Here is an 11,629-nt window from a genome sequence, read left to right as displayed (position 1 = left end):
ATTATCACCTAACACTACACCGTCAATGTTACCGACCAGCACTGTATTTGTAGCTAGGAGCCTGTGGCAGCAATTACAGCAGTAGCATCACAAAGGCACACAGCGCTCACGGCCTGTCTGACCACAGTAAAGATGGCTTCCCCCTAGCGCGCGCGCGCTCTCTCTCTCTCTCTCTCTCTCAGGTGAAGGGCCAGAGAATCTCTTCCGCCCTTCTTAGGTCACGTGACGTTACACCGCTCTCTGCTCAGTGGTGGCTACGGCGGTTCGATGTGGACAATTCAGTCCGTTTTTCCATCTAAGCGGCCCGGACTGCATTGCGCTTTCTTATCAGTGAGAGAGAGCCCTTGAGTGTCTGGAGCGCGCGAGGGGCCTGCCAGGCGGCTTCCCGCCGGCCTCTGGGTGAGTCGGTAACGCTGGGGCCTGCTCCGCCAGACCCCGGCAGCCAGGGTGGGAAGATCCCAACTGGGCCCCCCCTATAGCAATATGCCCCCTACTCTGCCCCCCTAACTATAGGCTCCCCAGCCTTACCCCCGCCTGCTCTAGCCCCTCCCAGCTACAGCCCCCTCCTGCCTCACCCCGGCCTGCTCTAGCCCCTCCCCGCTACAGGCCCCCCTTCTCCCCGGCCTGCTCTAGCCCTGTTATGCCCATCCCCCATGTGTTGCTCCATGGCCTGTTATAACCGCCCCCCCCCCCCCGCTGAGTCCACTCACATTCACTGCCTGTCCAGCTTTGCCCCCCCCCATCATCTTCTTTATGCCCACCCCATCTTCTCTGCCATTCTCACTTTCTCTCTGCATATCTACTATTTTTTATACCCCCAGCTGGCCCATTTTCTCTTTTTCATGCCCCCCACCCCCAGTGTTTTCATTTTCTCTGCCCACACTATTTTATTTTAAATATATTCACTTAATAGGGGATCCTGCTTTCAGTAGCCCCCTCAGGGGCTGGATGCCCCTGATTTCACATTTCGAAAGACCCTAAACATTAGGGGTATATCTACATTGTGGTGCACCCTCTATTAACAAAATAATTTAAAATGACTTCTTAAATGGTTATGAGACTTGAGTGGTTAGGATTATGTAATACTCTAACTTACTGGGCCTGTTTTTCCCCCTCTCATTTATGCCCTTGTAAATCAGGACACTTCCGCAGAAAACAGTGCTGTGATACCAGTATTAGCTCAGGCTCAAGCCCAGTGAATTCCATTTTACTCTGTTTTTACTTTAGTAGTTGTCACTTTGTCCACAGCATTATTTGAAGTGTTACCTCTCAGTGACAACCTGGATATTTCAAAGTAGCAGCTTATCAAACTACAGCCTTTTTTTTAATTTATGCTAATTTTACAATACTCGTTTTCTACTAGAAAAATAAAGACGTTTGCTTGTAAAGCTACCTCTTTGCCCCAATTGGGATCTTCACTATGCATTGCAGCTTCAAAGCTGCTGCTGGCAGAGTGGCATTTGCTCTCTTGCATTCGTTAAATATTATACGAACCCAAAGCCTCGCTAACATTTGTTCATTCCTTCCATGTACATGATGTGCATAGGTGATGTGCATAAATAGGTCTGACACATGTATCATGATGAATGCATTTCAGTATTTATCCCTTGTGCGCAGATGACATGTAGCTCTGCATCCCCCTCCAATCACCCTGATAGTGTTTTGTTACATCATAGCTTCTGATTCTAAATGCTTCAGTGACTGATGTGCTGACAGTTAATCAGTCCTCTGTGTCCCATAATACATCCTCTTAACTTTGCTTCCAAAGCCCAAAACTGTCATGTCGTTTATGACAAACTTTTTCTCTCCCTCATCTCTCTTGTCTGTGTCTGGCAATTGCCATATCATGGTGTCCAAATTCATCCTTTGTTTAACTTTGTATACACAGATCCATATATTCTCCTTAATCACAAACTGCTGTTACAATGACAGTCCCTTTTAGGAGATCCAGAATGGGATATGCATGCTACTTTCTGTGTCCAGGAAGTCAGCGTCATATTGTATTGTCTCCTCGATCTACTTGATTCATCTTCATCTCCAAATCCCATTCAAAATAGCCCTCCTGGGTTCCCATTTACACTCCTGTGTGCACTCTCGGATTGGCCCCCTCTATCCCTTTTCCATGATTCTGCATAATTAATCATGTTTTTATTTGTGATGACTTATCTTTCTCAAACTTTCATTCCTCCCCCACCTTGACAACCACTGAGTTCTGTAAATGTCACCTTAAAACTTCCTTTCCCCCTGTTGACTTTGAATACTGTTCAACCACTCAGATTTTTCCAGTTAATAATGACAGTTCTGCTTTTCATTTACCATAAAGGAGCTAAGAATTTTATTTTTCTACTTTGTGCTTTCAGTTTGAGCTCTCTTGATGGTAATGAACTTTTTGTTATTATTTTAAGGTCTAAATATGGCTTACAGAGTTAGTTTAAATATTGTCACTATTTTACATAGGAAACTGAGGCACAGATAGGTCAAAGGTCACAGTAAATCAGGAGTGGAATAGACATCTACATATTCTGACTTAAGCTTCAGCCCTGCAAACTACTCTATACAGGTGCACTGCCATTGGGGTCACTAAGGCTGTCTACATTGCAGCTGAAAGCAAGCCCCCTAAACAGACTTGTGTTAGTGTGACTCACGCTAGCATGCTAAAAAATAACAGTGTGGACATTGTAGCACCGGTGGAGGCTCATTTTAGCCACCCAAGCTCAGACCTGGGGGCATGCAGCTATTTTTAGCATGCTAGCACAGGTTTGTCTACCTAGGCTGGGAGGCTCACTCTTAAGTGCAATGTAGACATACCCTACGATTTTGCACAGGTGCAGGAATCTGCCTACTATGGAGCAGATTGCAGGATCTCAGCCTTAGGTCTCTGTGCTAACTATTCTTTTTTCTAATATGGACTAACATCTTTTATAATAGACCTCCTCTTCTTTCTTCCCCATAAACATACATCTCTAGTTTAATTAGTAAGTTTCAGTATTGTAAGGATTGAGCAGCTGAAATCTCACTGTTTTTTCCTCCTGCCATTTAGAAAATCAATGAATTCTCCAGAAATTACATGTCTGAATTCTAAGACGCATGTGAGCATACTGAAGTATTGTATTTGTAGATACTTGGCAATTACTGCCAGACTCACATTATGAAACTGATATTTAGATTCTAAATATTTATGAAGTTGACTCTTCTAATGCTGTTCTTTCTTTATTTATTTTTTTACAGCTGGAAAAGCAATTGTCATGGTGTCTTATGTACAAAAACAGATCCAAACTTTACTGTGTTGTAAAGTAAACAGTGCTGCAGTGTAGTGATATTTGATTACAAAATTATAGCTGTGCAAATATTTCAAAATGAACAAAAGAACAAGCAGTGAATCACCTCTAGGGAGGTTAGTAAAATCTTATCGAACTCATCTGGTACATGTAACACTTAATAGATCGTGGCCATTTAACAAGGCTGTTGCCATAGGATACTCTTGGTATTTTTAAGTTCTTGTTAAAATTAAATACTTTCATTTGCATAGGGACTCTCAGCTCAAAAGATCTTGAAGTGCTTTTCTGCTTCTTCTGCCTGAACTGTACATGACCTTTTGGGATGTGCAAATCTCAGAAGGCACTTTGTACTTTGGCCACAATACATTAGGCTACTTTATTGTAGCAGGAAGGGTAAATCTGCTCTGTGAGACCAAAAGTGTGGGGTGGAGGGAGAGGCCAAAGTCTATGCATTTAAGTGTGGCAGAGCTGCTTGATTTCAGAGTAGCAGCTGTGTTAGTCTGTATTCACAAAAAGAAAAGGAGTACTTGTGGCTCCTTAGAGACTAACAACTTGAGCAACTGGTGAGTGCCTGTCAATGAGCTATGGAGTCACTTCTGCTCCCAATTTTTGGGTCCTATCAGCTCCTTCTATTGGAGCCATACAACCTGCAGGAGTTAATACAGACAGCCTATAACTCTGCATGGTTCTCAGCCTCAATGAAGGAAAAGGAATGTAATTTTTTTTTTTGCAAGCTTGCATAAAACAGGGCGTTTTTCCTTCCCTAATTTATGGTGTGAGGTTTTAAATATAAATATAAGAACAGCCATACTGGGTGAGACCAGTGGTCCAGCTAGCCCATTATCCTGTCTGCTGACCGTGGCCAATGCCAGATGCTACAAAGGGAATGAACAGAACAGGGCAATCATCAAGTGATCCATCCCCTGTCCTCCAGTCCCAGTACCTGGCAGTGAGAGGGTTAGGGACACCAAGAGCATGGGATTGCATCCCTGACCATTTTGGCTAATAGCCACTGATGGACCTATCCTCCATGAACTTATGTAATTCTTTTATTGAATCCAGTTATAGTTTGGCCTTCACAACATCCCCTGGCTACGAGTTCCACAGGTTGACTATGGATTGTGTGAAGAAGTACTTCCTTTTGTTTGTTTTAAATCTACTCCCTATTAATTTAATTGGGTGATCACTGGTTCTTGTGTTATGTGTTTTCAGGTTGGTGGGATTCCTTCTAATTGCCAGGGGTTTAATGTGTTGGGGAATCCCCATCACAACCCTGAGTATCCCTGTATTGGTTCCCAGGTGGATCTTACTTCTGGCACACTTACATTTGTTTCCACTTCATCATTTAATCTGGTGTCCTGTGTCATCAAACTAACTGTCTTTTTGAGTCACCTAAAATACAAAACTCTGAAATTAATTTTGGTGGTAGGGTATGAATGGGACATCCGGAAGGGCATCTCTCCTATATAATATTAGTAAATATATCAATAACTTAGTTTCACTATAATTACAGCAATGGACTGACTTCTCTATATGAAGTTTAATATGCAAATTAACCAAAGGTGCCCAAACGACTTACAGGTCTTAGAAGATACTTTATTTTGAGAAACTGTCTCTGTGTTTGGATTCCAGTACTTGATAGTTTTATGAAAATGCTCAGATATCCTTTTCCTTTCAGAAAGATGTTAAATCGAGAATGTGATACAAGTGAATAGTCTCAATTGGGGCACTAGGATCTGTACTATCCATATTGTAAAAAACATCATTACCATTACAGTCTTGTCACAGAGGCATGGTCAAGCAGAGTGAATTCCTTTCTTGCCCCTAAAGGGGGCCCTCCATCTCAGGGTGGAAATACTGTACTCTGGTTTGGCAGTGTGAGGAAACTCTTCCTGCTTCTGCCCATGGTGTATCTGTTCTGCAGATGTAGGATTTCCATTTTGAAAAGCACTCAGATTGTATATTGTAGATATATTTTTAGTCTGTCCAGATCATCAGATACATATTAGTAAAAAGTCTTTAAGTTTACAAAATAGCTTGTCCTTAAACTAGAAGTACTGAATAAATCAAATGGGAATGTTGTAGGAATGCTGAATTTCTGAAACTGATTGGACAGCTTACTGGTGAGAAACTTCCTTCTTGGTGAAACTGGGTTCTGTGTAAGTTAATCTCTCCCCCCGCCAACTCAGGGCTATGTTGCGAGGCTACTGTGCAACCCTGTCCCTTTCCTTTATCCACCACCCAGCAGCCTGCAGTCACCATTCCATTCTATAGGCTGAAATAGCAGCCACAGCCCCTGTGTTCCCATTGCCTGGGATACTGATGTTGCATAAACACATCTGTGCCCCGACTTCTTACCCAGTGTAGCTTTCTGTCCTAGCCTATGTGGGGGCTAGTATGGAAACCTTATCAATGTTGTGTAAGGAATTGCAGGCAGCCCTGTGTCACCATTGAGCCAACAGACCACCTGCACAGCCTCAGTGTGGGGTTTGGGTAGCATACGGAGAATTACTGTAGTCCTTTGCAGCTGGAAATTTTGCTCTTTGAATTTACATTGGAGTTATTCTCACTAAATATTGTGTGTGCTCAGTCAAGGAGATTTGACACTTGCCCAGTTATTGGAGAAATGTATCCACTTAACTCTATTGTGCATCGAGAAAGAAACCCACCTAATGTTTAGTTTTGCTGTCAGTTAATAATTCATGGCTTTTTGGTTTTCTTTCATCAGAATGAATGGGGCAGTGTTCCCATCTCCAGCTGCTGAGATGGCAGAAATTAATCGAATTCAGTATGAAATTGAGTACACTGAAGGGATCAGCCAGCGAATGAGGGTACCAGAAAAATTAAAGGTAGCTCCACCAACTGCTGAACTTGAACAAGGCATCCAAGAAGGACTTCCAAATGCCAGTGTAACTATGCAGGTTCCAGAGAGGATTGTAGTGGCAGGTATGTGTACGTTGTAGAGTAAAAGTAGCAGCTAAAGCATTATCCTGATTTGCTCTCTGTCCAATATAGCTTGTTTTGCAGGATTAAAAAATAATTTAGTGATGTTTTGGGAAAAAAATATTATTCAAAAACAAAGACTTGTGAAATGTATCCCAATCCTCCAAATAGGAGCTGCTGATCAATTATGACCTCTAAAGTTTCTTAAAATATGAAAAATGCTTTATTGACCAGAGACATTGGGATAATTTTTAAGACGACATGTTGATATGCACGGTTTCATAATTTTGATGTGCTATGTCTGAATGTATATTGACAATAAGCTGAAATAATTACATGCACCAATCTCTTACTGTGTCTTTCATGCCTGAATTATGAGTACTACAAATGGACCCCAGCAAAATTTACTTTGTATTCATAGACTTTAAGACCAGAAGGGACCATCATGATCATCTAGTCTGACCTCCTACACATTGCAGGCCACAGAATTTCACCCACCCATACCTACTGCCTGACTTCTGATTCTTAATATAATAGGAATAAGCTACAGTAGCTGCAGCATATTCTAAAAATATACTTTGTCTGACCCATTAGATATAATTCAAAATTATTCTGATTAATAGGAGCATCGACATCATATTGATGATATCTCTGCTACTGAGTTGGCTCTACGGATAATAAGCTTATGATATATAATAATCTGTGTTTGATCATACGATTATGATAAAGCTTAAGAACATCGACAATTCTTACATCTTTTCAAAGCTTGTCCTTGTTGCTAGTATGCATTTGTCCCACAGTTTGAAATACTCAGACATTCAAACTTCTATCCATCTTTATTTCTGAACAAAGAGAGCTTTGGTAAGACCTAATTCTGCAGGTTAGAGAGTGCTCTCAGTGAATCAGGTGCTTCCAGGATCATGTATTATGTCCAGAGAATACTGCACAGGTAAGAGTGAACAAAAGCTATAAGTGTGTCAAAGGGCTATAACCGTGACTTGTAATAAGCAAAAACCATGACATGTAGCTTGTAATAAGCAAAAACCATGTGAGAGATAGGTGGGCTCAATCATATTCTCTAACGTTAGGTGTTATGTATATGATGGCTATCTTAAACCTCCCTCCCCCCTGCCTCGCCCCGCCAATTTTAATGAGAATTTTTTTATCAAATGTCCCTCCTGCATTTGTGTCTTTATATATAATTTACCAAGGCAACAAATGAAAACCTTTCAGATGTTTGGGGTTTTTTAAACAACTGTCTAAAAATTGAATTGTATGAACAGGTTATTTGGATGGTGAGATTGTGGTCAAGTCACTCAATAATTATCATCATGCTGCAGATTTAAAGGTGACTGTGAAGTTATGTTCCTCAGGTGTTGTGGAATGTGTGGCCACTTTCCCAGGAATATATCTCAGTGGGGATACAGAAGCAAATAATAGCTAGTCTAGAAGAAACAGGTTGTGGTAAGGATTTTTTGAAGCACAGAAATATAGTTAAGGGAAATACTTTTTAAAAATCTCAATATATCCTTAACTGCAAGACTACTAGCAGCCGTCTTTCATAATTGTTTGGTTTTCTGAGTTGATTATATTTTGATGTTATATTTCCTTAATTCCTATGGCATAAATTTTCTTGCAAACATTTGGTCTATTTGTGGAAGTGTGAGGGATGTCTTTGTCTTCTTGAACTTTTTTACTAACTTTTCACCTGTTAATGTGTTTACTTGATATTGATTAAAATAATCTCAACTATGTTGTTGCAGGTAATAGTGAAGACATTCCATTTTCCAGACCATCAGATCTGGACCTTATTCAGTCTGCTCCATTCAAACCTCTGTCATTGAAAACTCCTCCCCGGGTTATCTCACTTAGCGAGCGACCACTAGATTTTCTGGATCTAGAAAGACCCCCACCGCAGACACCTCAGAGTGAAGAGGCTAGTATTTTATTTTATTTTTAACTTTTTCTTAGTTGTGAAAGTTTACTGAAGAAGAAAAATGGGATGGTGAATGATCCCTACATTGTGATCTAGATCAGTTTATTACCATAAAATGGGTAGATATAAAAATATTTTACAAAGTAATGTGTGCACTTACTAGTAATAAGATAACCCTCTAACGATTTGTCAGTTAAAATGAATATAGAACCTAGATACCATCGTTAGAACTGGTTTAAAAATAAAAGATCAAAATGCCTTTTTTGACTAAAAGGAAATTTACACAAGAAAATTCTGTTTTCACTGACATTGTTCAGGTTATCAGAAACTGAAAACCTAAAAATTCAGTGAAAGCAAAAAAAAATTCTTAATTATTTGGTGGGAAATAAAATATATTTCCTAACCAGCTCTCTGATAGGTAAGTGTCTATTTTATAGCCCTGGCTGTAAGTATTTTAATTTTATTCCCTATTTTCCAGATGCGTATGCTGTAACTTGGCCATATTTAAATTGCACCAGGAAAAATCTTGGTGTCCAGGTCAATGCAGAATTTTATGTCAAAATGTGTTGAAAACACATCACTAGGTTCTAAATTAAGTCTGAGACTCAGGAAACTAAGTGTCCTTAGAGCCAGTTCAGTTAAAATATTTGCTAAATGCATAGGAGAGTCAAAAAGGCAAACGACATAAGGTTGTTTAAATCATCACTTTGAATACCTCAGTTCCAGTTACTTCATCTCAAATAGAACATGGCAGAAATTGAAAGGGTTCAGCAAAGGACAATGAGAGTGATTAGAGACATGCAAAACTTCAATAATAAGAGTGATTAAAAAGGAATTGGGACTTTGTTTTAGATCAGGTAAATAAGAGATGATGTGATAAAGGTATAAAATAATGCAGTTTAGAGAGGGTAAATGTGGAGCTCCTATTTACCTTTTCTTTATAATACTAATACTATAATACTAGCACAAGGGGACAACACACGAAACTGAAAGACAACTAATTTAATTTAAAACTGATAAAAGGGGATTCTTTTTTACCCAGTATATAATTTAATCAGTGTAACTATTGCTACAGGATATTATTGAGAGCAAGAGAATAGTGGGATTAAAAAAGTGTCAGATTTGTATGAAAACCAGTATCCGTTGTTAATATAATCAATATTAAGCAAAATGTTGTTAATTAAGCTGTAAAAATGTGTTTCAGGGAACAAGACAGCACTGGCTTAGGGATGGATAAGATGACCTAATAGATATATTCTGTCTCCAATTTTCTAAGCAGCCAAACATTTATTAAACTGCATATGTAAAATACAGAATTACTATTTATTGTTTCAGACTTAGTGGGCTTCTATTGTCCTTTCTAACAGTAATTGTGTGAATGGTTAACAGAAACAGTAATGGGCATAAGGGGTTGCCTCCTCATTCATCTAAAATTCCGGTACCTCCCACAACACACCTTTCAAGATCCATGGGTCCTACACATGCGTATCACAACATGTGGTATACCTCATCCAGTGTACTAAATGCCCCAATAACAACTATGTGGGTGAAACCAGATAATTGCTACACTCTCAAATGAACTGTCACAGAAAAATAAAACAAAAACGCCATATCATCCCTGGGTGAAAATGGGTGAAAAAAGTATCAGATCTGCATGTTTCACAAAACAATCACTCCATATCTGACCTCTCAGTCCTCATCTTCAAAGGAAGCCTTCACAACACCTTCAAAAGACAAGCCTGAGAGCTTAAATTCATAACTTCACTAGACGCTAAAAATCATGGTTTTAAGAGAGATGCTGGATTAATGGTTTATTCCAACAATGTGTAATCCACTTGCCCTCCAACCCCGCCCCTCCCCCCCCCCCTTTTTTTGGTGTCCTATGACTGCAGGGGTGTTAACAGGCCACTTCACCTTGAATAGTCCCTGGGAACAGTGTTTCCAAACCTGTTTGATACCAGGGACCAGCTTGCTGTCTTCCTAATCTGTGTCAGGGAGATCTCAGGGACCAGTGTAGGTCCATTGACCAATCGTTGAGAAACACTGCCTTCCAATATGTGTTAATTACTTACGCTAAACAATCTGTTCCACCTTGCATTTAGCTGTGACACTGAGTGCCTTTCCCTGACCTGAAGAAGAGCTCTGTGTAGCTCAAAAGTTTGTCTGTTTCACCCACAGAAGTTGGAGAGACAAGGTGGTGATGTAATATCTTTTATCGGACCAACTTCTGGTGGGGAGAGAGACAAGCTTTCAAGATTACAGAGAACTCTTTTTCAGGTCCATTTGAAAGCTTGTCTCGCTCACCAGCAGAAGTTGGTCTGATAAAAGATATTACATCACCCACTTTGTCTATCTAAAATTCCATTTATTCATGTGTCTTGGACAGCACCAAGTAATTTGGGATAAACTGTATTAGAAACTCAATTCCATATTCTGTAAACGGGGCCAGATTCTGCCATCAGGTGCTCTTCTGTACTCACTTTGATATCAACGAGAGCTATGAATGTGTATCTGAGAGCAGATTCGGTCAACAGCCTTTAGCACAGTACTTGTGGGACACTCCTGAAAAACACTCTCTCTTCCTCTCTTTGTCTCCCTCTTCCACTTCTTTTTGTTTTTTCAGGTTCGTTCAGTGGGAAGATCGAAGAGAGAACGTTCTATGAGTGAAAACGCTGTTCGTCAAAATGGTCAATTGGTCAGAAACGATTCCATGTGAGTAGAGATCTGGGATGCAGTGACTTAAGGGCAACTTGATTAGTATTTTGTTCTCTCTTTCCTCCCATCTGCTTTTCCTGTTGATGTTTGGTATACTCATTTCAAACACTGTTAAGTAACACAAGTTTGAACATTATAGAAGTGCAATATGTTTCCTGAATAATCAACTTTTTAACCCTGTTTTTTGTGCTGTTGGCTGACTTCATTTACAATAAAATCTCCCTGTTCTCTTTGGAGTTTGGGATCTTTTTTCAGTTGTGATTTTGCTGTTTTTTGCCATGAGCTGCAGATCACAACTTTAGCTCAACTACTTTTCCATGTGACTTCTAGTTGTCTGCCTGTAACTTGAAAGAGATTATCAGATCATGATTTTGTGTACAATACTTTCTCCCAAGTTTCAGGTTATTCTTCCAAGAAATTGAGTTCTACTTTGTGTGTTAAAGATGTCCCCACCTTTTTGTGTGATCCCTTGAATAGGAGCAAAGAAATTGGTGCACCCTCATAATTACATAAGTAATTTTCTCTAACGTCATAAAAATATAATTTATTTGAAATCTGTCAATATATCTTCATGTTGAGAAGCCGGTGAGTGGCAGACACCCCTTTTTATTGGGTGTGGGTGGATGTGGAAATGTTGTAATCATATACATCTCATTCCCTTTTGATGAAATTTAATAGAACGTTTAAATAGTTAAATTTTGAGTATACTTCAGTTACGTTTTTTCACCATGGTATAAAAACACAAGAGGCTGGCTGT

General features: G+C 39.8%; 1 protein-coding gene across 4 annotated transcripts in view; it reads left to right on the top strand.

Moving 5' to 3' along the window:
- The first annotated feature begins 209 nt into the window (after positions 1-209).
- The window catches only part of MFF (mitochondrial fission factor), a 41,490-nt gene continuing 30,070 nt past the window's right edge, over positions 210-11,629 (top strand). For 3 of the 4 annotated variants that reach the window (XM_074963895.1, XM_074963894.1, XM_074963892.1), the window contains exons 1-5: positions 210-399; positions 3,229-3,394; positions 6,007-6,224; positions 7,985-8,157; positions 10,781-10,869. In XM_074963895.1, coding sequence (XP_074819996.1) covers positions 3,357-3,394; positions 6,007-6,224; positions 7,985-8,157; positions 10,781-10,869 — 518 coding nt within the window. In that variant the 5' untranslated portion in view covers positions 210-399; positions 3,229-3,356. The remainder of the gene's footprint in view (positions 400-3,228; positions 3,395-6,006; positions 6,225-7,984; positions 8,158-10,780; positions 10,870-11,629) is intronic. The other variant, XM_074963893.1, reaches the window with a different exon arrangement.

The sequence above is a fragment of the Natator depressus genome, chromosome 9 (assembly GCF_965152275.1).
Source record: "Natator depressus isolate rNatDep1 chromosome 9, rNatDep2.hap1, whole genome shotgun sequence".
Taxonomy (NCBI): Eukaryota; Metazoa; Chordata; order Testudines; family Cheloniidae; genus Natator; species Natator depressus.
This window is presented reverse-complemented; position numbering and strand designations above follow the sequence as displayed.